Source organism: Bos mutus, chromosome 1, assembly GCF_027580195.1.
Source record: "Bos mutus isolate GX-2022 chromosome 1, NWIPB_WYAK_1.1, whole genome shotgun sequence".
Lineage (NCBI taxonomy): Eukaryota > Metazoa > Chordata > Mammalia > Artiodactyla > Bovidae > Bos > Bos mutus.
Genome location: NC_091617.1, coordinates 115,589,522 through 115,616,516, shown reverse-complemented (window position 1 = coordinate 115,616,516; position 26,995 = coordinate 115,589,522). Strand labels below are relative to the sequence as shown.

Genomic DNA, 26,995 nt, shown 5'->3' with positions numbered 1-26,995 from the left:
CACATGGATCTTTCTAGGATACCTTCCTTCCTCTTCCCTGTTTGGGCTTCAAGCTCTGCAGATGCTGCTGGGATGACACTGAACCTGTACTCCTTAATCAGGGGACATTCATCCATGCATTTTTTCAGGGTTCGTAGTACCTTGTCTTGCTGTAGGTAGGTACTCTGTAAACAGCTGTTGCTAACATCTTTCCATCACCCCTCACACTCAAGTTTGCATCAGAACCACTTGACAGGTGACTTAACTGAAAACAATCACCAGGGCACATGACTGGTATCTGAATTTTGTACAGTTTCCTCATCGCCTTTCTGTTCCCTTTGTAGGGCTTATATTTATACATCCTACCAGACAAAAAGGAAGTATATCAGTGGAGGAACAACAAAATCAGAGATTAGTCAAGTAGCTCAGGTCATAGAGCTATAGGAATCACTGTCTGTGTTGACTTTATGCTGGGGTTAGGTCTGTCCATTGAGACTTTGGAAGAGATTATGCAACTCAGGGTATTAAATAACAGCTTCTAGAAAACACTGCTAGCTTTTTTTTTTAAGAAGGCAAATTTGAGCACTTAAAATAACATTTGGGGATGTGGTAGCAAGATAGATTGGCAGATTATGCAAATGTATGTTTCTGATAAAATGTTGTAAAGAAAGAAGTGATGCAAGAAGTGGTGCCTTGAATGCAGGCAGGTGAGAGAAAGACAGAATGACAAAAAGGGACTGAGAGAACAGTGACTGAGAGTGAGAGGAAACAGGGTCCTTCCTCAAGACTGCAGAAGCAAAATGCTGCTTTGTGCAGAGCACACACATGGAGTGTACTCCATATTGAACATTAGTGTTCTTCAGGTCACAAGGACTCTGTTCTTTTTTGCAGCCACTGCTAATTTATATGCACAGAATACAGTCTGTTTTTCCTGGGACAAATCTTTCCCTCGTGTGAGCTTCTTAGGGATAGATACTATTAGTGATAGGAATTACCTCGCACGAGTAAATATGGGCAAATGTTAAGAAAAGAAGATGGGCTAAATGATAGAACTAGGAATTCTACCAAGAAAATTTAGGAATATAGGATCAAAGAGAAAAGATTACATAGAAAAATTCAAAACCAGGCATAAGAGAGGACATATCTTAGATGATTTAACTTTGCTTAAGGAGTGTGTTTTTGTGATGCTCTGCCTTGGTAGTTCCCTCTCCTGTGTAGGAAAAACAGTGATGGAATCCACTGTGTTTGGGATGGGGGTGGGGTGGGGGAGGGAGGTGGTCCAGGAGAGGAAGGTGGTGTCAGAATGCGTTTGCATTTCCAGCTATTTTTCTCACACCTAATAAGACCATGCTGGCTTTTGTTTACATTTGGAAAGAAATATATGTTCTTGTGTCTTACACAGTCATGTTGGAAGTTAATGGAATTTTTTTTTTTTTTAATAAAAGTACTTGAGGATCCTAGCAAAAATATAAACCGTTTAAAAATGTTTACTGAATGTAGAAAGCCGAGCTTACTAAGAAATAACATTTTCCATAAGGATAAAAATATAGCTAGTATGTAATTAGGATGTGACATTAACACCATGTTAATTTTAAATAATCAAGAGTCAAAACTTACTCTGTAAGGTACGCCCACATCAACTGCTTCTATTAAGACTTCAGGTCAGTTGACACTGTGTTTTGTTTTTTTTTTTTAAACTTTAGCAAGTTCCAAACTGGAAAAACAAGGGTGTTGCCAGTGGAGGTTGAGGTGAATTGAAAGGCGGGCCAGATGCCACCACCGCACGAGCCAGCATGGAGATGCTGTGGTTAGCGCATTTCATGTCCATGAACCCCGCCCTCTAAACAGGGCTTTCAAAATGCGTTTTCTCTTTTTCAGGATGAATCTTCAAGTCATGAATGTAACCAGCGCACAATCCTTCTTTATGGAGTGGGAAAAGAGCGTGACGAAGCCAGACATCAGCTGAAGAAGATTACCAAAGATATTTTGAAAATCCTAAATAAGAAGAGCAACACAGAGACAGGGGGTAAAGAGCCCTCATGCATTTGCCCCCATTTGCTCTCTTGTCTTCTGCCTTAGCAGTCTTTATCAAAGTCATACGTGGCATGGTCAGCAGTGTTTCCTCCCCCAGATGACTGTTACATTGAAATATGAATAAGCACATTGAAATTTTAAGGCCTTGATTCCATTTATAGTTACATATTCCATTTATTTATAGGCACCATTTAAAATGGTGCCTTCCATGGATAGATAGAGGTAATTTTTACTCGCTCCTCTTTTTTTTCATATTTCCCAAATTTTCTGCAATAGTCATATATAAAGTATTAAAAGAACTTCCCTGATGGCTCTGAAGGTGAAGAATCCTCCTGCAATGCAGGAGACACAGGATATGTGGGTTCAGTCTCTGTGTTGGAAAGATCCCCTGGAGAAGGAAGTGGCAACCACTCCAATATTTTTGCCTGAAAAATCCCATGGACAGAGGAGCCTGGCAGGCTACAGTCAAAAGGTCACAAAAAGTTGGACATGACTGAGTAACTGTGCATATGTGATAAAGTATGAAAAAATGGAAAACCCTTAGTCTGGAAGAGGTCTGTTCCCCTAATTCCATCTTTTTCTCAAGCTTGCAGTTGGCTCATCATATTTTTGTTGTTGTTTAATCACTCAGTCATGTCAGACTCTTGGCAACCCCATGGACTTTAGCCCATGAGGCTTCTTTGTCTATGGGATTTTCCAGGCAAGAATACTGGAATAGGTTGACATGTCCTCCTCAAGGGGGTCTTCCTGACCCAGGGATAGAACCCACGTCTCCTGCATTGGCAGGCGTATTCTCACCACTGAGCCACCAGGGAAGCCTCATCATATTTACATGATAATTGAAATTCGTGACAGTGCAGTGACTGATCTTTTCTTATGTTATTCAGAAGAATAGGTGCAATAGGTAGTGGAGGCTACTTGCATCTCCAAGCAATTTCTGTTAGGAATAAAACGGGGTCTTTGCTCCATAATGACTTGGAATGCTCTTTCCTCAGTGTTTTTACATAGTTCCTACAGTGAAGCTATGCCTTTGTATTATGTCACCTTATTGCACAACTGGAATTTTGTAATTATCCGGTTCACATTGGCCTAATTACCCTTCCCAAAGTTTATTTTATTAGATAGTCATGTGATTTACAATGTGCTATCGTTTTGTATGCTCCACTACCACCAGTGGTGTTTATTTCTCTTTTACTTAGGTAATACACTGGGAAGACAGTTTGGACTTTCCCTATGAAAATAGCTCACTTCCTACACCTGGCATAAACCACCTCTAGGAATTCCACTTTGTTGTTCACTACAAAATAAATACTGTTTTATGAACCTTTTCCCAGAGGATCCAGTCTTAGGACTTTAACTGAACGAAATACTGAGGCTTGTCCACAGTAGATCTTTCCTACAGAAAATTTAGATATAACCAACGCAAATAGCTCTCTTTCCTCTCCATCATTAAGGGTGCAGATGCAGAAACAAGGTAGGAGGGTGGCATGTTTTTCAGTCTTAAAAGTGTGTTTTGGGCATCTGATGTATTAGAACTCAATGGGACAGCTGCCTTCGTGTTATTTACATAAGATTCCCCAACTCTCTTCTGTGGCCACATAAGGAGCTAGTGCTGTAGGAGCTCCATGAGGTGGTGGAAGGGAAATGAAACCTGTTGCCATTATCGAGATTGTGAGGAGGGGGAAGAACTGCTCTAAAAAAACTGTCGATCTGCTATTTTTCTGTTTTCTCTATTAAAGAAAAGAGGAAATAGTCTGAATTTCGAAGCTCAGCAGCTGGCTGGCAAAATGTATCCGAAACTACTTTTTTGTATATTTGGGAATGTGATGGACACTTTCTCTTTAGGAGGTTCAGTAATACATGCTTTTCCTAAATTAATTTTAGCAAGTCTTTCCAGATCCTGTGGAATGTTTGGTGTTGGAAGGCTGAGGGGTAAGACAAGGAAGGAAGCACTGTGGTGTCCTTTTCTGCTGAGTCCACTTCCTTTCTTTACAAAGAGTTTTTTTAAAATGTTCAGCTATCATCTGTCCTATCTTTGGATTAGTCTCTTAAATAGTCAGTTCTTGCTTATGAACTCACCAGGAGATCATTGTTCTTCCCGCTAATGTTTGAGATATTCCAGTACTAGAGGCACCGCTGAGGAGAGGGGCATCTTCATTGCGGATTTTTTCTTTCCCACATTCTAAATAAAACTCCTCATCAATCAGAAATATGCTTGTTAATTTGGGATAGCGAGCTGCCTTCTGCTAAGAAGTCTTATGTTTAAGTCACTATGTAAACACTAGCATTGATATGCTGGTGAGACCAGAAAACAGGTAGTGTTAGCATGTGTTTGCTTTCTGGTTACAAATAGAAACGTGGCTTTGAGGAACTTACTACGTATGCTCTCGGATCAACCAGACTTTGCCTGGGAGGGTGGGGTGGATTCATAATCTAATGTTGAAATGACATTTCAAGTCGAAATAGGCAAGTCTCATTCTACATTTACATTCACAGGTCATCTTTGGGTATGAATTTGCAGACCACTAATGAAGTTTATCATAACAACAAAAGCCCAAACTTCTAAGATTAGAGATTCAGTATATGTGCTGCTGAAGTGAGCACCAGGATTAGAGTTGTTTTAAAAAATGGAAAACCAAAATTAAGCCACAGAAGAGCAATAATATATATTTTGAAAGCAAATGAACATAAAACAGATGAAAATCTATGAATTGCTATTATATTATTGCTTATGTAAACGTCATTAAAATATTCCTTTGAGAACCAACAGTAATTTCTTAAATTTTTCTTTCACTTGGCTATGTGTAAGTAAATAGAGCCTATTAATATAGACAAACCAATAAAGAGGCTTTTTTGAGTTCTCATACTGGGTCTTCATCCTCAATTCTGTTACTTTTTTTGATGACACACTTGGTTTTGGTACCAAGAAAGACTGAAAAAATATATTAACTTCACTTCCAAAGCTCATGGTATCCAAGACTAGTGGTGTAAGCTTTCAGTCTTGGATCAGTGATGTTGGTAAGTGAAAAATTAAAAACGTGAATATTTTAAACATACTTATGACCTGTGAGCAGTTATATTGAAGGCAATATAACTTAATTTGTACCTTTGAGAATAGATATTGAAAAACTAGTAGGTTTCATGAACTTCTTTATTCTTATTCTTTGCATTATATTTGGTGTTATTTGGCAAAAGTTACACATAATCTTGTACCTTATTTTACTCAGCACATTTTGATTCTCTGTTTATTTGTTTTAGGAAATAAAACACCCTAGGTGTTTTGTCTTTTGCCCCTAAACCATACTTGCTTGTTGTTGAAATAGAAATCTCCTTTCTTCCTAATGTTGTTTTTAAAACATTTGCTATTACATTTGCCATTAGCAAGCCGTTTCAGTTCAGTTCAGCCACTCAGTCGTGTCCGACTCTTTGTGACCCTATGAACCACAGCACGCCAGGCCTCCCTGTCCATCACCAACTCCCAGAGTCCACCCAAACCCATGTCCATTGAGTTGGTGATGCCATCCAACCATCTCATCCTCTGTCTTTCCCTTCTCCTCCTGCCCTCAATCTTTCCCAGCATCAGGGTCTTTTCAAATGAGTCAGCTCTTTGCATCAGGTGGCCAAAGTATTGGAGTTTCAGCTTTAACATCAGTCCTACCAATGAACACCCAGGACAGATCTCCTTTAGGATGGACTGGTTGGATCTCCTTGCAGTCCAAGGGACTCTCAAGACTCTTCTCCAACACCACAGTTCAAAAGCATCAATTCTTCGGCACTCAGCTTTCTTTATAGTCCAACTCTCACATCCATACATGACTACTGGAAAAACCATAACCTTGACTAGACAGACCTTTCTTGACAAAGTAATGTCTCTGCTTTTTAATATGCTATCTAGGTTGGTCATAACTTTCCTTCCAAGGAGTAAGCGTCTTCTAATTTCATGGCTGCAGTCACCATCTGCAGTGATTTTGGAGCCCCCCAAAATAAAGTCAACCACTGTTTCCCTGTCTGTTTGCCACGAAGTGATGGGACCATATGCCATGATCTTAGTTTTCTGAATGCTGAGCTTTAAGCCAACTTTTTCACTCTCCTCTTTCACCTTCATCAAGAGGCTCTTTAGTTCTTCTTCACTTTCTGCCATAAGGGTGGTGTCATCTGCATATCTGAGGTCATTAATATTTCTCCCAGAAAACTTGATTCTAGCTTGTGCTTCCTCCAGCCCAGCGTTTCTCATGATGTACTCTGCATAGAAGTTAAATAAGCAGGGTGACAGTATACAGCCTTGACGTACTCCTTTTCCTATTTGGAACCCGTCTGTTGTTCCATGTCCAGTTCTAACTGTTGCTTCCTGACCTGAATACAGGTTTCTCAAGAGACAGGTCAGGTGGTCTGGTATTCCCATCTCTTTCAGAATTTTCCACAGTTTATTGTGATCCACACAGTCAAAGGCTTTGGCATACTCAATAAAGCAGAAATAGATGTTTTTCTGGAACTCTCTTGCTTTTTCCATGATCCAGCAGATGCTGGCAATTTGATCTCTGGTTCCTCTGCCTTTTCTAAAACCAGCTTGAACGTCTGGAAGTTCATGGTTCACGTATTGCCGAAGCCTGGCTTGGAGAATTTTGAGCATTACTTTACTAGCGTGTGAGATGAGTGCAATTGTGCAGTAGTTTGAGCATTCTTTGGCATTGCCTTTCTTTGGGATTGGAATGAAAACTGACCTTTTCCAGTCCTGTGTCCACTGCTGAGTTTTCCAAATTTGCTGGCACACTGAGTGCAGCACTTTCATAGCATCATCTTCCAGGTTTTGAAATAGCTCCACTAGAATTCCATCACCTCCACTAGCTTTGTTCGTAGTGATGCTTCCTAACGCCCACTTCACTTCTCATTCCAGCATGTCTGGCTCTAGGTCAGTGATCACACCGTCATGATTATCTGGGTCATGAAGATCTTTTTTGTACAGTTCTTCTGTGTATTCTTGCCATCTCTTCTTAATATCTTCTGCTTCTTTTAGGTCCATACCATTTCTGTCCTTTATTGTGCCCATCTTTGCATGAAATGTTCCCTTGGTATCTCTAATTATCTTGAAGAGATCTCTAGTCTTTCCCATTCTATTGTTTTCCTCTATTTCTTTGCATTGATCACTGAGGAAGGCTTTCTTATCTCTCCTTGCTATTCTTTGGAACCCTGCATTCAAATGGGTATATCCTTCCTTTTCTCCTTTGCTTTTCACTTCCCTTCTTTTCACAGCTAGTAAGGCCTCCTCAGACAGCCATTTTGCTTTTTTGCAGTTCTTTTTTTATTGGGTCTTGATAGTCTTTTTCTTGATGGTTTTGATTCCTGTCTCCTGTATAATGTCATGAGCCTCTGTCCATAGTTCATCAGGCCCTCTGTCTGTCAGATCTAGGCCCTTAAATCTGTTTCTCACTTCCACTGTATAGTCATAAGGGATTTGATTTAGGTCATACCTGAATGGTGTCATGGTTTAGTTTAGTGTAATCTTTCTTAAATACAAAAATCTGTAAAACGACCTTTGTTCCCTGAAATTAAACTTTCCCATGTAAGATGATGTGTGAGGAGGCTTTTGTTTCAGTAGCATTTGACTACTTAGAATCATAGTGTTGGAAGAGAACTGAGATCATACAGTACAGCATTTTCTTGGTTTTAGATTTGTGTTTGTAAGTACATATATTAAAAAATGTTTTAAAATAGGACCTAATTATTTCTGGGTCTTATCCTCAGAGCTGTCAATTACAAGAGAATTGTAATTCATAGTATTTCTTACTTTTAATTTTTGCAAACTTCTCTATGTTAAATTGATAAAGTTATCACTTTTTTAGTAATGTGGACAGATTTAGTTCTTTCCTGTCCCCTAAAAAGTTAAGAATTGTGTAGATTTCCCTTTTTATACACTACATTGTTAGACAGTCTCCTAACAAGATGGCAGTGGAGTTTTCTGTTATATTCATTTGAGCCTAGGTGATTTTTTTCCCCATTCAATGTTGATATCATATTTTAAAAGTCAGTGAGTAAGAAATATTTAAGGAGGGATTTCTCATTAATCCTGGAGAAGGGAATGGCAACTCATCCAGTATTCTTATCTGGAGAATTACATGGAGAGAAAAGCTTGGTGGGGCTAAGGCTGCGGTCGCGAAGAGTCAGACACGACTGAGCAACTATCATTTCTCATTAATAGCCAAAATTTAAGTATATTACATAAATGAGAATGGTTAATGTTTAGAAAATAATTAGAATTACCTCATCAATATGGATCAATCTCAGAAGAATACTACTGAGTGAAAGATGACAGATATAAAATATATATCATATGATTCCATTCGTATAAAGTGAGCAACACTAATCTGAGCCATTAGAGGGCAGGCTCTTGGTTCTCTGGGGCGGGGAAGTGACTGCAGGGAACCTGAGAGGGCTTCTAGGGTTTTGGTATGTGATTTTGTTATTTGAGTTTCATTACATGAATTAATTTCTTTTGTAGAAATTCAGTGAGTCTGTACCCTTTTCCGTATGTGTGTTATAGTTCAGTAAAAAAGTATCTCTGAAAAAGGTCAAGAGCTTCAATTAAATGAAAAATAATGTATCTACTATGTGTTTGTTTAGTTGGAGATGAAGGACAGAAAGCCAGGAAGAGCAAACAGGAAGCATTTCCGACCCTGGAGACTGTGTTCACAAAACTTCAACTCCTTTCATATTTTGATCAGCATCAAGTGACATCTCAGGTAGCCATTAAAGCTGATTTATTATGGAGCTGGGATAGTTCCTTAAATCTCTTTCGTGCAATATGTGTCTTCAGCCTTCCTTGTTTTATAAATGCATTTTTAAAACCTATTTGGAGGTGTCTTAAAACTGTTGAGTAGTTCAGTTTCAAGTGTCAGTTTACTTTTCTCAGAGGATTAATTTTTATCCAGAAATACTTTTACCTTGTGATAACAATCAGCACTACATAAAGTAATCTCTAATGTAATACTTACATTATTACATTTTGTGTCCTGCATTGCTGATTGATAAGGGAGAAGTCTGTTGATGACTGAAACAAAGTACTTTGCAATTGGGAAGAAACCAAATCCATAGGTAGTCAAAGGGATATCTGGAAATTAATTAAGCATTTATAGTTCTACCTTTAGGAGACTTAGGTCAAAATCGTAATGACAACTTGTCTTATTTCTTCAGATTATATTTGTTTTAAGGATATTATTTGATTTGTACTGATTTTCTTTTCTGTAAAAATATGTTTCAACTTCTAAGTGGAATCATGTATAAATTCACATTTCTTACCTCCCAAAATTAAAATAATACATAAAAGTTATTTGGAATATTGGTCTTCTAATTACTTTCACTTTTTTCACATAGATTTCTAACAATGTGCTAGAACAAATCACAAGCTTTGCATCAGGAACATCATACCATCTCCCATTGGCTCACCACATTCAGCTCATCTTTGATCTCATGGAGCCAGCACTTAATATTAATGGACTCATTGACTTCGCAATACAGGTATCAAAGGCATCCTGCCTTTTAGCAAAGCAAACCTACTAGGCATTGTCCAGTTTACAGTGAGCCACCCCGTGCAGTTCTGTACAGTTGAGACATTCTGAGTCAACAGTATCTAACTAGCAGCTATGTCCATAATTTTCAATTAAATATAATTGGTGTTAAAATATAATAGTAAAAAAGTGAGAGTTTTGACTGTATTTCTTATTTGTCTTCTGTTGTTTTGCTTAGGGAAAGGTGAAAATTTGTTTGCTGTTTATAATAGAGTATATTTAATGTAAGAACAAAAAATATGAAACATTGATTTGTTCCACTATTTTTCGTGTACACATACGTGAGTTCTTTTGTTAGTATATATTGTTAGTGAATAGAAATAAAACATATCTTTTACTTATTCTGTTGGAGGTGTTAGCTTTGTTAATAATAAGAAAATACTGATGAATAATTTCCATTTATTGAAAATGACGTGTAAATGGAAAAAAATCAAGAGGCTAGGGGTGTTTTTTCCTGAAATTATCCAGTCCAGAACTTTGGACCACCATACAATTTTGGCAGCTATTTCAGTATTGAATCCCTCTTCATGGCATGGACCATGATGCCCAGGCAGAAGGAAAAGTATAATTTTGATAAAGGATTAAAAGTAAAAGCCATTTAATTGCCTGAGATACTGCATTGGTGGTTTTATATGTATATAATCCTGCGGCAGAACAAGAAAGGAGATCAAGCAGTTTTAGGATGACTCAGTATATCCAGAGTGTGTAAAAATTAATGTTGTTTCCTATTTGTTCTGGCAGCTGCATGTTTATTCGATCGTTTTGCCTTTTGCAGCTCCTGAACGAACTGAGTGTTGTGGAGGCAGAACTGCTCCTGAAGTCCTCCAGCCTGGCAGGAAGCTACACGACAGGACTGTGTGTCTGCATCGTGGCTGTTCTCAGGCGTTACCACAGTTGTCTGATCCTGAATCCCGATCAGACAGCCCAGGTGTTTGAAGGGTTGGTATATCCTAAAATGTGTAATGTGGCTTTTTTTAAGAAGCTTTATTTTAAAATAATAACTTAATATAAAGTTTGAAAGAAGAACAAAGGCCTTCCTATATAACCTGTTCACAGATTTAACGACAGAATGTGTATTTGTGATAAAGTTTTATAATGTCTTTAAAGGAAAAATAGTACTGTTTGTTCCATAAAAAGATGCATAGTTAAAGAATGCTTGTTCCAGGAAGCGTTTAACAGAACGATGATAAAAGCGTAGAAAGCCTGCCTGCCTACTTCTCTCTCCCTAGTTACTGTCATCTCTATTGACCAGAATCCTGAATTATTATTATTATTGGTGAATATGTGGTTGCTTCTTTGTTCATGTAATTTCAGTTTCTATTTGGAGAATCCAACTCCAAATAAGCTTTGAATACATACCATCTTACAGATTTAATTTTCAATTTCATTTCTTTTATAAATTAAAGGAAAATTTTGATGAGTTAATCTAGCATAAATGACTTTTTGATTCTTAGTCTTTTTCGGTTTGGATGAATTGTAGGCTAAGGTTTTCTCTTCTACCACTGGAGAAGTTGGGCTAAGTCATTACATCACTACCATTAGGGGCTAAAATTAATGGGACCAGAGAAGTATAATGAGCTGTCAAAACACTTATTCTGAGCTCTTTTTTGTCCACTACAGACTTCTTTCTCTGGGCTTTATGTATATGTAAAAGAAAGGCAACCTCTTTTTCTTTTTCTTCCGTTTTTCCTCCTGGGCTCAAAAGACAAACATGGAGTTCTTTGGTTTCACCGTGCTTTTTTTGGGTAATCCAGCATATGTCATCTATCTATTCTAGAGTGGCATCTGTTTAACAGCAGCTTTTGGAGGGAAGAGGAAATGCTACCACATTAATTCTACACATAGGTTTTTAAATTTTTAACTATTCTTTGAAGTCTTAAAGATGTTTCTGTAATAACCATATAAGTAAAAAAAAAAAAAACCAGAACAAAGTAAATCCAATTATTGTTACATTCAGTTCATATAAGAGGCTGTCTCCTAACTACATGTGCTTTTCTTTAACTGCATTTCCCAAGATGAAACATTTTTACTTTAAAGTTGAAGTACATTTTTGACTAGAGTTTTGGCTTAAGTAGAATTTTTGCTTTTAGACTTTTGCTGACATTGAACTTGATACAAGTATTTCTGTGCCTCTTCTTTATTTGCAGCCCTCCTCACCTAGCAAATACTATCTTATTATTTGAAGACACCTCATTTAATATCTTCTTAATCTTTCCTTCAAGTTTGTCTCTCCTATTCTGGCCTCTTTCTTCAGTTTTTTCTCTGTGACCAGAGTCAGCAGAATTTTTTTTCTCTGTTGAGCCAGTTAAATATTTTAGCCTTGATGAACTGTAAGTTTTCTCTTCATATGAGAGAAAAGCCACAGATAATAAACACTTAGATTATTACTAAGTGGCATCTGAAACATCCCTGATATTCTTAAATGTAAGAAAATAGCTACCTTAGAATCCAGAAAATAGAGAACTATTTTACAGCCCTCAACTACCCTGTGGAGTTGAATAATTAGCACCATTTTACAAGTCAAGAGACTGACACTCAGGCCTGTTAATTGGAGTGGCTGGTGAAGTGTTGTACCCAGCATCTCATAGCTAATAAATCCGCCAGATTGCTGAAACAGTTAGCAATCATTCATGCAGCTCATTCATGCTGTTTGATTTACATCATACTTTTTAAACTGCGAATGGAAATGCCCTAATTGGTCATGAAATGAAAATAATAGTTTGTCACAAGTGCTTTTTTTCCCCCTTTATTTTGAAATTATGTCATTATCATTTATTTTGATATTTTAAATTTGTGTTCTATTAAATGTTTATAAAATCATGTTTGATATTCACTTTGTGTTTGTTTTTTTTTTTATCATATATAGTAAATATAAGTACTTTTCCCCAAACTGTTATTCTGGGTTGGTTTTTTTTTTTTTTTTTTGTACTTATATAAACATACTGGATCTCAATGTAAAATGTTACTTCTAGGAAGTGGAGGGAACACTGACTTTGATAGAGTAAATGCCTGGCAATCTTTCAATACATGTTTGTTTTCTTTAATCACAAAATAATTCTTTGCTTTTTCAAGGTATACCTAGGGCTATTTTGGTTTATATAGGTAACAACTGATTGAAGCATCTACTTTTCTTCTTGACTTGGGGACACTTTTGATGTAACTGACAGCCATTTTCAGTAGTCTGCATCTGCTGCTGTCGATTCACAAGCCTCGGGATGCTACGTGCTTATTTCTTTGCATGGTTTGCTAGTCCCACCTCTGATGTTGGGCTGGATTTCTTTCTGGATGTTGACGCTTCTCTGTCTTGTTTTGAAAGGCATTTCTCATTTACACCCACAAAGAAAAAGCCCACAGCATGGCAGACCCGTTTCAGGGAACACTGCTCTTCCTCTGCTATTGCCAGCTGAACAACAGAGCTATCAGGGTTCTCCTGATCCCAGAGCGGGAATAACAAGTCCAAGACTATGTGAGCCTTCAAGTCACACGTCTTGGGGAGGGTGCTCAGAGGTATCGCCTGTGATTTCAGTGTCCTTCTCAGGCTTGTCATCCCAGGCTTCCTCCCATCTTCTAAACAGCAGAGAAGGCTCTAGACTAGGCCTCTGGAGACCTGAGTTCTCTTTTTGGGTCTGCTATAAACTAGCTCTTTGCCTTGTGGGCAAATTCCATTACCTTTCTGAGCCTCAGAGCCCTTTTTGTGAGATAAAGAAGAATCATATGATTTCTTTTTTTTTTTTTTTAAATTTTTAAAAGAATATTTATTATTAAATGTCAATAGATTTTGGTAAACTCTCTCTTAACATTGTTGGAGGAATCCTGGAGAAATAAGAACTGGAAGATGGTACAGTTGCATAAATTCCCAACAACTTGAACAGTTACACGTAGAATGTGGATAAATGATAGCACAGACCTGAGGCGAGTATACTCAATACTCTTAGTCTGTACTAATCAGCATTTTATCATAATTTTGGATTAAGATACAGAAGGCATACGTATCAATTTTTACATGCACGAATCTAGGAGTCATCAATAAATCACATAAAGTTAAATGAAGATTTAGGGATGAGTTGCAATTGATGAGATTCTGTTTTATATGGATAAATGAACAGTTTTACATGAAACTTTAAAAGTTAATTTAAAAATCACAGAGAAAGAAGAAATAGTCTAACAGGAAGTCATGGGTAAAAGCCTGGGGTTTCAATTGGATGCAAGCTCAACTGTTTATAATTGTTTGGTATAATTTTGGTATACCAAAATTTTGGTATAATTTGGTATAATTTTGGTATAATTGTACCAAAACAAAAACATATATAGATAACATAAATTTTAATGGGAGTAATATCTCTAAATCCACTGAAGTAATAGTCCCAACTGCATTTTGTGTTTTGCTCTTGCCAGAGTATTCAGTTCTTAGTAACATATTTAAGGAAACAGTTTTTAAAAGTGAAAGATTATTTAGAAGGAGAAAGGATGCTTATCAAGAAAGCTTATAATGGTTAATGATCTAAAACTGTTTAGCCTAAGGAAAATCAGACTGCAAGGCAACTTTCTCATTTAATGAAAGAGGTAAAGATATGCGGGACAGGTATTTGATTTCTTCTATGTAGATCTAAAACTGGGACACAAGGATGAAATTACCAAGGTGTAGGTTTAAGTTAAAAACAGAAAAGATTTTCTACAAATCAGAGCTGTCTGAAATTAGAAGTTTCCTTATGGAAGAATCATATGATTTCTGAAGCATCTTTCAGCTTTAATAATCTTGAGTCATATGTGACACTGTTGTAGCAGTCCTGAACCCTGTAATCAAATGCGGCATGGCGGTGGAATCTGACTCTGATAGGTGGGTGGGCCACTAGTGTGTCTATATGTGTCACGTGAAGTTGTGTATTGTATGAATTGTGGCCCGAGAGGCCATCTGTCTGATCTGGGAAATTGGAGTAGTAAATGCTTCTTTTGAATTGCAAGTGTTGTATCACCAAAAAGAAGGAGTTTGGAATTCTTAATTAAGATTAACTAAAATAAATTTGTTTCTAGTTTGGATAAACAAGGAGAATGTGACCACAAAACATGAATTTGTCAGTTTATGCCTGAACCAGCTTATGGTCTTAAAATTGAACTTATCAGACTTACTGATATGAAGAAATTGCTGCTTTACAAAGTGGACATGGGGTCCTTTGCACATTTCCTGAATTTATCAATCTTTTTACTCAAGAGAGATTATCTACTAAAACTTTTATATCCCGGTACAGAAACTTTATTGATGGACTCCTCCCTATACATCTTCTGTATGGAGGAATTTCTTTCATTTCTTATTGTTAGTGGCATTTCTGAAGTTTTAAAAATACTGTTTCAATGTCATAATAGAAAATGATATTTTATTCAGTTATTTTCTTGCTATAATGATTAGTGTTAACAGTCTGATATCTTTTTTTCTTACTCAAAGTAATCAGGGACATATTCTCACTCTAAAAGATTCAAGCAATAACATATATATTGACAAAGTATGTGTCTCATGTCCTCATGTATTTTCCTCCTTAGATTGTGTGGTGTGGTAAAGCACGTTGTGAACCCCTCAGAATGCTCTTCCCCCGAAAGATGCATCTTAGCCTACCTCTACGACCTCTACGTGTCATGTAGCCACCTCAGAAGTAAATTTGGAGACCTCTTCAGGTGGGTAGAAGAAAGTCAAAAGAATAAGAATAGGTCTATGTCCCCCTCACCTTTTTTTTTTGTGGGCCAACCAATATTGTCATCCTTTTTAATAATGAGAAGTAATCCTAATTGTATCTGCCAGAATTCCTGTTGAATTACATTTCATTGTACCTGTAACTTCCTATTCCAAATTACTATGCATGTTTAACTCTGATTGCAATTTTGGTAGAATAGAAAACATGGTGTATCTTGCAGTTGCTATTACCTCACTTAGAAACTTGTTTCCCCATCGTTTGCATACTTCCTTTCTCCCTGCATTGTTTCTTTGACTCCTTTTCCTTCCTGCTTGAAATAGCATTCTGGCTCCCTGTCATTCTTTGCAGTTTAGCACTTGTACCCCCAACAGGTGGACAGGTGCTGGAAACTCCTGATTTGCTTACTTACTTAATGTTGTTTGAGGAAGTTTAGATGATTAATTGTAAGTTGGTGGAGGGAAGGAAATGGTAATAGCTGACAAAAGAAATTTGGAATCTAGAATCAGGCAAGGAAAGAATAGTCAGTTAATGATTTTTCTTCACTCTCTTGTACCTTGCATCCAGTTTGTTTGTAAATCTGAGAATCTCTGTCTTCCAGGTACATCTAGAATCTGACCACTCTTCATTGCTTTGCCACTCCCACCATGCTCATCTCTTGGTTGGACCATCACATTTTCCTTCTAACTGCTTTCTTGGCTTGCATCCTTGATTCTCTTAAGAGTATTTTCTGCATGTCTTCAAAAGTCACCCTTTTAAAACAAGAATAACTTGACATATACCAGTGGCTTCTTATCTACTCAAAATAGAATTCAAAATCCTTCAGGATCTACTGGATCCAGCTCTGTCTTCTCTTTCTCTCTGTTCAAATTAACCACATGGACGTCCCTGTTGGTCTCCAGATATTCTAAACACACTCCCATCTTGGAGCTCTTGCACTTGGCTGTTACCACTCTTGTAAAGTTTTCCCGCAGTTACTTGCTCACTCCCACAGTTCATTCAGGGCTCTGCCTCCCTGATCAGCCCCTTTGATGTAGGACGGCCCCTGCCCTGACTCTCTGTCATTCTCTGAGCTTAGCATTATTCCCCCTCCCCACTCCATACATTATACACTTATTTATGGTCTGGCTCCTTTCTAGAATATAAGCTTCTTGAGAGCAGAAGCTTTATATTTTCTTCATTGCTCTATCCCAGTACCTTGAAGAGTATCTGGCTCATAGTAGGCACTGCAAAAAAAGTCTGTTTAAAGAATGATCTATACCAAAAACAAAATTTGTGATATTTTTAATGGTACTGATAGGGAAAAAAAATGTGAAAGTATGTCTTTATGAAATGAATTAGGTTAAAAAATAATCCCTTATGAAATATTAATATTTTCCCCCTGAAATAATGTAAAAACAATGCCCCTTGTTCTTCTATTACTTTGCAGAGAGCTTTCAGTTTACAGTTTTCAGAGAGTTTTCTCATACATGACTGGGTTCTTACAACAGCCCTGTAAGTTTCTCAAGAAAGCCACAGTGTTTGACCATTAATGCTCCTGCAGGGTAATAAAGCATGTTAAGTGAGTTAATTCAAGTATTGCACACTGGCTGTGCAGAAACTTAGGAGACCAACAATGAACTGAGGGGCCGCTTAGCATTAGCAATTAAAGACATGGAAGAAAACGGCAATTCTCTTGGAAAACCTTCGAGTCAAGTGTTATTTATAGTCTAGGACTAAGAAAATGGTTGAAGAAAAGCTAGATATGCAGAGAGATGTCTATTAATATATTACTAAACCAGTTTTAATGATTGGATCTGAAACATCATCTATAATGTGTATAAGTGTAATATTTGAAGGAAATAGATCACTAATCACGTCTACTTATGACTGAGCAGGCTTCCCTGGTGGCTCAGATGAGTTAAAGAATCTGCCTGCCAGTGCAGGCGACATTGGTTTGATCCCTGCACGGGGAAGATAACCTGGAGAAGGGCATGGCAACCCACTCCAGTTTCTTGCCTGGAGAATCACATAAACAGGAGCCTGGTGGGCTACCGTCTGAGAGGTCAAAAAGAGTCAGACATGGACTGAGCAGCTAACATTCACTATGACTGAGCTGCTGCTGTGTGCCAAAGGCTTTGCTGGGTTGTTTTCATCAAGATCTTTAATTCTCTAACAACCCCAGGAAGTAGAAATAATTTTTCCTATCAGTAAATGATTGCTCTTCATCATAAGTTAATAAACGATGAAGCCTACATTTGAATATAAGTCATTTTGGCCTTGAGCTATGTGTTGCTTTCATTATTTTATCAGGGTTTTATGATGCATACAGTTTCAGAAGGAAATGAGAGCTTTTATTTGTTTGTTAACTTCATATACTCCTGAAACAGTGCTAAGAATTTGACAGTGACCCTGATGGCAGCTAATGTTTCATTAAAACCTAGAGCTCATCCGGAAAGAGTGTAATAAGTGAAATAGGAAGCCTCAAAATGAAGGGTGAGGAGACTCACCATGAACCACAAAGTTCAGGAAAATTGTAAGAGGAGGCAGGAGGGCATCAACTTGAAAGATGTCCATAGAAAAGTGAGGCTGACTCATAAGAAAATACAGAAAGAAAAGCAGAATTCTTTTGCTTTCTAAAGACAGACTTGGGTTAAGAACCCACCTTCCAATCCTGTGGACATGGGTTTGGTCCCTGGTCAGGAAAGATTCCACATGACGTGAGGCAACTAAGCCCATGCAAGGCACAACTACTGAAGCCCACATGCCTAGAGCTTGTGCTCTGAAGCAAGAAAAGCCACCACAATGAGAAGCCTGAACACCACACCTAGAGAGTAGCCCCTGCTTGCCACATCTAGAGCAACCCTGCATGCAGCAACGAAGACCCAGCACAGCCATAAATAAATACAATTTTAAAGTTAAATGAATAAAAGCACTGGGAACTATTTAATATTTGTCATTTTGAACAGGTCATGAATTCAGGTTGCAAACTTATATCCGTCAGCAACCACTGACAAGCTCTTATATAAGTTGTCTGCAAAGAAAAAGCATGTAGAAAGTTGTATTTGCTGTCATTTAGTGGGTGGCTTTAGTCCTCCCTCTTGGCCCAGTACTTTCCAAGCATATCTGGGACTTAGTTTTACCTGGGAAAGTTTTGTGTGTGTGTGGTTTTTTTTTAAGCATACAGATTGCATACACCCAACAGTGAGGTCCAGAAGTCTTTTAATTTTTACAAATTCCCAGAGGTGATTGTGAAGGAGAAAATCTGAAGTCACATTATGGTAAACACTGAACTGAGCAATCTCTGTTTTCTGGAAGCAGTTGTCAGTGGTAACAGTTTAGGGTAAAGAGTCTTTGCTGCTGCTGCTGCTAAGTCGCTGAGTTGTGTCTGACTCTGTGTGACCCCATAGACGGCAGCCCACCAGGCTCCCCCGTCCCTGGGATTCTCCAGGCAAGAACACTGGAGTGGGTTGCCACTTCCTTCTCCAAAGCGTGAAAGTGAAGTCGCTCAGTTGTGTCTGACTCTTTGCAACCCCATGGACTGCAGCCTACCAGGCTCCTCCAGCCATGGGATTTTCCAGGCAAGAGTACCAGAATGGGTTGCCAGTGCCTTCTCCGAAAGAGTTTATAGATCTTTTCATTTGTGAGGAAATCATTCCTAGCTACTATTTATATAGGTGCAGAAACAAGGGCATGTCACCTTGATCACAAATAAATTTACTGAAATTTAAAAGGAAAAGATTTTCTGTTGTTTAAAAGAGCTCTTTTATAGAGAAGGTGAAATGTTGTTTACGGACTTGTTATCCACAGCAAGTGGGCAAGGACAGCAAAGTGCACATGGGGACTGAGCTCCGAAATCAGGTCATCCTTCAGCAGTAGCTGCAGAGCAAGATTTGAGAGGATGCTTTCTAATTCCCTTTTATACACTTAGACAATATTCTATATATTATTCTGTATAATTCTGAATATTGTAAACCAGGTTCTTAAAACACCCTAGATACCGCGGAGAAGCACAGCATGATACATTTTTAGGAACAGTATAATGGTTTCTCTACTCTCATAGAATTTGTATTTGTATATTATCTGTATATGCCTACTAGAATTTAAACTCCTTGAAGGCAGGGAGTGAACTCCTTTTTCCCAGTTAGGCATGGCACATGAACCTCCCTGGATATCCCAAATGGAAAGGAACAGTTTTACAGGATGTATGATTAGGGTTAGAAACACCAAGTTATTCCTGGTGTGTAATCCAATCCATTTTTATTAGTCTTAAGTTACAACACTCACTGTTCAGAGAAGTTGTTGGATGTCTTAGTAGATTATTTTTAAAGTATGTAAAATGTAGAAATGACCTAGAAATTAACATTAGTACCCAAATGTCTTATTTTTGTTTTGTTCCTCTACCCAATTAGTAACTGTTTATTGAACTAGAACATTCTAGGCACTGTGTCCAATGCTGATTATTGGAAAGTTGGAATCAAGAAGCCATAACGTGAGCTTTCTCTAGGAATACTTTACAGCTGCCATTTAATCTGTCCTTAAATGAAGTCACTTTCTAGTTATTATAGTTCTGTTTTGTCTTTTAACTCTTCTTCTTGTAACCTCAGTAGTGCCTGTTCAAAAGTAAAGCAAACCATATATAACAATGTGATTCCTGCAAATTCTAACTTGCGATGGGATCCAGACTTCATGATGGATTTTATTGAGAATCCCTCGGCCCGTAGCGTCAACTACTCAGTGCTGGGCAAGATCCTTAGTGACAATGCAGCCAATCGCTACAGCTTCGTCTGCAACACTCTCATGAATGTATGTATGGGTCATCAGGATGCTGGAAGGTGAGCTGGGCTTTTTGATTAAACACATGATTGCTACTTTGAAATTCACATCTTTAATTTGAGACATTTGCCTTTGTGTTTTAAATCTTATTTTGTTACTGAGTTTACTTCAGCTCTATTCTGGCTGCTTTTCTTAACCTGGCTTATTGATCTGACGTAAGATGCTCTAGATACAGTCTATCAGTTGTCTGATCCGTTTTCAAAAAGATATATGACAAAAATACCAATGAAAAATACACATAATTTTGGAAACGTTGGATTTAGGTCTTCTTTTTACTTTTTTTAATGTTTTTTAAAAGCATGAATTCATAGGTCAGATTTGTTTACAGAACTAAAAATATGTTAATTGGTATCTGTACTGGTTATTGTTTGTTGCTTGACAGCATTAAATATTAGAAAACGTGTGAAGACATCTCCTTTCTCTTCTGTCCCGTATTCTAGTAGGTAGTTTGTCAAGTGGATTTTTATTATATCCTTGAATCTTAAGAAATTAGTCCCCTGTTCGATGATACTGAAATTATGTGTTCGTTGAGTTTATCCTGTATGAGTATTTGTCTTTTGTTACTTTCTCCTATGTTCTTTTTCTTCTTTGTAGGATTAATGACATAGCCAATTTCTCCTCCGAGCTGACAGCCTGCTGCACTGTTCTCAGTTCAGAATGGCTGGGGGTCCTGAAGGCTCTTTGTTGTTCTTCAAATCACGTGTGGGGCTTTAATGATGTTCTTTGCACTGTAGATGTAAGTTTTCTGTTTCATTTAAAAACTCAGCTGTGCAACTAAATATTCAATTAGTAACTTTTTTTAGTTGACTCAACTCTTAACTGAAATAATATAAATTGTTTTCCTCTCTCTCTGTAGAAGTGATAAACCAGAGTGTGATTGCCAGGGAAAAGTAAATGAAAAAAAAAAACAAAATAACTAAAATAGCTTAATTTAGAGTGGAGATGCCAGGAGTCTCCTTCTTTGGTAGCTGAGACGTCATGTCTGGTCTCCTCAGGGTAGTCTGGTCGTAGTTGACTAAGTGCCTTGGGTCCTTCACGGTGCAGGGCATAACGTAACTAAAGCAGTTTGCGTTCTAAAGGCAGCCAGTTTGTTTTCTTAAGGTGAGAAAAACTCTCTTTAGAGTATTGGTTCTGTGTGTGGGATTAGGATGTCCAGGCTCAGATTCGTAGGGGTGTCCAGTCTTTCTTAGTGACTGTGTCCGAGAGTTTTTGAAGAGATGTCCGTTATAAAGTATCACAGGTTTCCTCAGCTATCACATTGCATCAGTGTGTGAATTTCTTAAAAATCCATCTTGATTCTTTATTTCGGCCTGTCACTTCCATCATTTCTTGCAGTAAATCATGTTACATATTAGTGCATCTCATATATAGAAGAACCTGTATACATTATAAAAACTGCCTCTCAGTTAAGTTTTATTTCCTAGTTCTGGTGTCTCAAGACCACATGGGCAATCCTACTCTATCCTGTGGGCACCTCAGATGTAAAATTCATACCTGTGACCTGCTCTTCCAGACAGCAAAGACCCAAATTTCTGTCTTTAACATAGGTCCTTAACCTTTCAGTTGTTTCTCTTTCACTTTACCTCTGCTTGTTCCCTCGTCTGTAAAGTTGGATTTAGCAGTATGAACCTCTAGGTGCTGTGCTCTTTCTCTGTTAATCTCTAACCATAGTTTTTGACTTAACCGGACAACTTAATGTGGAGGCTACCATTACAGCTGTTTTTCTTATTATTTTCTGCCAAAGTCTTGTGAGATCTGTAAAAGGTAGAAGTTTCACTCTGAATGAATGATTTTTTCTCCTCTGATTCTCCTCTTTCATTTTTCTCCCTCACTCATCTTCACTCTTCTTTACATTTAGGAGTCGGTGAGAATTTTCACAGTTGTTTTTAAAATTAATTATCTTACAAAATTAAGATTAGTTATTCCTGAAAGAAACACCAAAACACTCACAAGCCTTGTTTTTCAGTTAGGAGAACCTTCTTGTTTTCCATTGCTTCTAATGATCTTACCCTTCAATATCAGATTATACTGCACTTTGCCAAAAAGACTTACTTAATGTTATATCACTTAGAGATATCTTCATTTTGCTGTTTTATTGTTTGGTTTCTCAGTTACATGTACTCCAGGTACAGCTTAGTATTGTCTTAAAGCATTGGGATATGGGTGAACCTCTTTCTTTGTCTTAAAAAATAGAAAAAAGCCCAGAGGGTAATACTCATAAGTGATTTCCCTCTACTGGTTCCTTTTGGGATTTGAGATCTTATTGGTATTGCCTGTGTTCTCTTAGATATTAATCTTAAGATGTTATTCAAAAGGGTGTTAGGTATTAAAACATGTCAATGTTTTTCTTGAAGGTGAGTGACCTTTCATTCCATGATTCATTAGCTACTTTCATTGCTATTCTGATAGCACGACAGTGTTTCTCCCTGGAGGACGTCGTGCAACACGTCGCACTCCCCTCTCTCCTCGCCGCAGGTAAGGCTGCATCCTGGAGCTGCCCTGGTTATTTGCTTGGTGTCTCGATGCTGTGGTCTCTCGCAAGTTGAAGGAGTGACAGGGTAGAATTTGAGTAGACGTGCATTGTGCCGTAATACGTCATCAAGGTAGAGATGGTAGCATTATAATAATTGTTCCAGACAAAGTCACACTGATTTCAATGGAGAAGGTTGGAAACGGCTATTTTAGTACTTGTTTTTAAGAGAGCTCTCACGTTTCTCAGAAAAGAAATAGCCAGTGCTTTACTTTTTACCGTAAGGAGCATTTATTTAAATTATTCCAGAAACTTCAGCTTACGAGAAATGCGGAAGATATGTTCTTCAGTATGTTACAAAACTTGCTTTTAAAATCCTCTCTCCTAGCTTGCGGAGATGCAGATGCAGAGCCTGGGGCAAGAATGACATGCCGTCTCCTGCTTCATCTCTTTCGAGCTCCCCAGGCCTGCCTGTTACCTCAAGCAACCGGTGAGATGGCAGTTGAAATCTATCTGATGATGTTTTCATTTGGAGCTTTAGGTTTAACTTGATCAAGTAGGCTGTCCGTTCTGTAATCTTCTTCCTGATTTTGGTGGGCTTTTTTCAAGGCGATGAAAGAAAGGGGTTGTCAGCTATTGAGAAAGGTTGTCAGCACCTTTCTTTTACGTAATATCAGGGTGTATTGAGAAACTCACATCAGGAGTTAATAAACAATAAAAATACCTCTGCTCCTTGGCCAAGTCATGCTGGTGGGCAGTGTGATCCTCCAACATACTCTTGTTGGTTAAGAACCATACTCTAGCAGCTTAGGGCAATGGCATTTCATTTATTCTTTTACTAAGGTGAAGGGAATAGGTAAAGAATTCTAGGGATTAGAGTTTAGTGCAGTCTGTTCCTAAAGATCATTTCTATGTAAATGTGTGTGTGACATCAGCAGAAATGGATAAAAGTGCTACTGATTTTTTTTTCGATACATCTCTCTGAAGAGCAAAGCCATTGTCTTAATAATTAAAAAAAAAAAAAAAGTACTGGATACTGGCAGTGTCTCTTAGTGAATCCATGAAACATCAATTAAAGCTAGCTAATAGCAATTAAGCGCTCACAACTTAACAATGAAAGGCCCTGCTGACTGTAAGTGGTTACAAACAGTGGTTAATGATGATGACGAATCTGTTAAAGCTTTGTTGGCTTTCTTATAGGCAAACCTTTCCCGGGAATAAGATCGTCTTGTGACAGACACCTCTTAGCTGCTGCTCACAACAGCATTGAAGTGGGAGCCGTGTTTGCTGTCTTAAAAGCAATTATGATGCTTGGTAAGATTATCCTGGCACTGAGCTTGGTTAATCACTAGAAACAGAGGCAAAATAATTTCTATTCAGGTTTAACTCTCGTTAAAATTATTAGAAACGCATTTTTGTTTGTTTATTCTCTTGGAAAAATTAGTTGGTTTTTTCCAAGTGTATGTTCAGTTGGACTCCAAGAAGTCTGTCCCTTACTTACAATTCTGGGGGAATTTAAATACTTTTTTGTGTGTGGGATTTTAGCTGCCCATAGGGTTGTTAGGATTTCATTTGTTGGCAGAAGTCACACTTTGTAATGAACTCTGTTGAACTGATAATCTGTGTAAAGGTTTACATTTCGTGTTATATTACTGGACTAGAATACAAGAAAATCTGGGTTTTAATCTTAGTTTTTCATTGTGATCCTGAAAAAGTTTCTGTCCATCTGCCTTAGTTTTTTTCATGCATCAGGTGATAATTACAATGATATTGATACTGTTGATAAGTCAGTATTAGATATCACACTTTTTTTCATTTAATTTATAATGTTCAAGACATCCCTACATCTTTATTGATATGTATTCTCCAGGAATAGTAGTACTATCTTTTCTGTTCATTTACAGTGTAGTACCTTAAAACATTTTTATTCTGTAAATCATTCAGGATTTGAAGGATTGGGAAGGATTCTTGAATTCATACTGCCTAATTTCAACTTAAGGTGCCCTCTTTTGGTCTTGACTAAACAAAAATTACCTCTTATGTTCCAAAGGAGCTCCTTTTGGCTAGAACTGAATTTGCTGAGTTTAGATGAATTGTTTTAGGTGAGTCTTAAACGTGTTTTAGAATGTATCCTGACCTTTTTATACCTCTCTTTAAGAAGTGTCGGGGCTTCTCTGGTGGCTCAGATGGTAAAGAATCTGCCTGCAATGCAGGAGATCCAGGTTCGATCCCTGGGTTGGGACGATCCCCTGGAGAAGGAAAAGGCAACCCACTCCAGTATTCTTGCCTGGAGAATCCCATGGACAGAGAAGACTGGTGGGCTACAGTTCACGGGGTCGCAAAAAGTCAGACACGACTGAGCAAACAACACTTAAGTATTGTTAGGTGATGATGAGGGTAGATAACAAGAGTTTTCATAAAACAAACTAAAGTTCACCTTAACACACACACACTCCTATTGAAATGCCCAGGGATTTTGTATTTGAAATGGAAAGGTAGAGCCGTATGGAGGCCACAGCCTCTCCTCTGAGCTCTTAGTACTATACTGCCAACATTAAATGCTCATTTCAGTAAGATTTCTCTACTTTCAATATGTTTGAAAGGAAAGCTGGCCAGTCACTTCTATTTAATAAATAAATATAGGGACTAAGCAATCAGGGACTGACGTTTTTTTACTGTGGTATTTCCAATGCCCATCAGGGAAAGATTTTCCATAAGCTAATGTTGAAAGTGTGAATGCATATGTGATAGACATTTTCATAGGAGAAACCAAAATGTGTACCATAGAAACATTATATTATCCCCTTGATTTGTGGGACTGGTTTAATCCCAAGTATAATTTGCAACTTCTTTAAGTATATGTATTTTAATATCAGTGCCTAATCACCAGTTTATTTTTATCTCATGGCCTTTCCTTGACCTTTTTAATTGGCCCCAGTTCTTGGTGGATTCTATATCTTCCTAAGTGATAGAGGGTTCTTCAGGTCTGAGAAGTCAGGATGAGGCTTGTTGAATGTCAACAGACCCTTGGACCAGGCAGGCACTGAACACTGTGTCTGTTTTATTGTCTCTGCCATTGCAGAAGCTTCTAGCACAGCCCTCCTGACCTCAGTCATCCTAACATCTAAATTGAATAAGGATCTCCTAGACTGGGGCTGGCAGAGGTGTTTGTTTCCTTTTTTGCAATTTTATTTACCTCACTGTGTTCTTATCAAAGTGTTCTCTCAAGTGCTGTCAACTAGGATCTATTTTGAGTTAGGGAGATAGGACTGTTTTATAGAATTCAATTTCTAATTTCTCTAGTAGTTTAAGTTGTGGAAATAATTGTTTATAGGGCTTCCCTGGTGGCTCAGTGGTAAAGAACACCCTGCCAACTCAGGAGACATGGATTCTACCCCTGGGCCAGAAAGATTGCCTGGAATAGGAAATGACAACCCACTCTAGTATTCTTGCCTGGCCTGGCGGGCTACAGTCCGTGGGGTTGCGAAGAGTCGGACATGACAGAGCACGCATGCACATGATGTTTACGGGCTTCCCTGGGGGCTCAGTGGTAAAGAATCTGCCTGACAATTTAGGAGACTTGGGTTCCATCCTTGAGTCCTGAAGATCTCCTGGAGAAGTAAATGGCAACCCACTCCAGTATTCTTGCCAGGGAAATCCCACGGAGAGTGGAGCCTGGTGGGCTATAGTCCATGGGGTCGCAGAGTTGGACACAACTTAGTGACTAAATAACAATAGCAACAATAGTTGTTTATATCTTCTAAGGTTGGAAATAGCATGCTAAATGTTGGTACATGTAGAATTCAGTCTTTGTTCCAGCTTTTGAAGAGCTTTGTTGAATTAAATAAATGCCCATGAGTGAAGTGAACTTGGTGCTTTTTTGCGTAAATATTTGAATGAGAAATGTATAATATGTGATAAGATACTGAGTTGAAATGTATTATGTGTTCCTCCCTCCCCTTAAGATTTTTTAAGTAACCATTTAGTAAGCAATTCGATTTTTAAAATTCAGCAGAGTCGAAAGTTTTTCTTGGCTGACTTACGGGTTTTAAAAGGCTTTTTGCACTGACCTGGGGTTGGTTTCCCTTACAGTGAAGTAAGCGAGAGCTTTATCTAAACTCATTTGTTGGTTACTCAATGCTTGTGATCTTTGTGGGTAAATAGATAAGAGTTTGGAGGCTCTGTTTCCATTTGGCAGTCTTTTTTTTTTTTTTTTTTACCAAATTACATTAATTTTTCACTTTTAAAATATGACAAATTTTTGTCTTTCATGGCTAGAGAATATTTCTTATTTCTGGCTATTCAATAATTCTGCTCAGTTTTCCCCTCAGAACTTTGTTGTGAGGAAAACACTTTCCTGAGCTTCATTTTACTAAGTATATGAGAGGCTGATCAGGTGAGGTTTTCTAATTTGGATGTTTACAAAGAGGAAAGTGAAAGACATGGGTTATTCA

General features: G+C 37.9%; 2 protein-coding genes across 4 annotated transcripts in view; one reads left to right on the top strand and one right to left on the bottom strand.

Moving 5' to 3' along the window:
• The window catches only part of MED12L (mediator complex subunit 12L), a 361,400-nt gene that overhangs the window by 279,650 nt on the left and 54,755 nt on the right, over positions 1 to 26,995 (top strand). For all 3 annotated transcript variants that reach the window (XM_070374718.1, XM_070374715.1, XM_070374713.1), the window contains 10 exons: positions 1,858 to 2,005; positions 8,632 to 8,750; positions 9,382 to 9,525; positions 10,351 to 10,514; positions 15,111 to 15,242; positions 19,843 to 20,070; positions 20,666 to 20,807; positions 22,426 to 22,546; positions 22,930 to 23,031; positions 23,742 to 23,855. In XM_070374718.1, coding sequence (XP_070230819.1) covers positions 1,858 to 2,005; positions 8,632 to 8,750; positions 9,382 to 9,525; positions 10,351 to 10,514; positions 15,111 to 15,242; positions 19,843 to 20,070; positions 20,666 to 20,807; positions 22,426 to 22,546; positions 22,930 to 23,031; positions 23,742 to 23,855 — 1,414 coding nt within the window. The remainder of the gene's footprint in view (positions 1 to 1,857; positions 2,006 to 8,631; positions 8,751 to 9,381; positions 9,526 to 10,350; positions 10,515 to 15,110; positions 15,243 to 19,842; positions 20,071 to 20,665; positions 20,808 to 22,425; positions 22,547 to 22,929; positions 23,032 to 23,741; positions 23,856 to 26,995) is intronic.
• Positions 1 to 26,995, bottom strand: part of P2RY12 (purinergic receptor P2Y12) — a 50,418-nt gene that overhangs the window by 9,762 nt on the left and 13,661 nt on the right. The window lies entirely within an intron of this gene.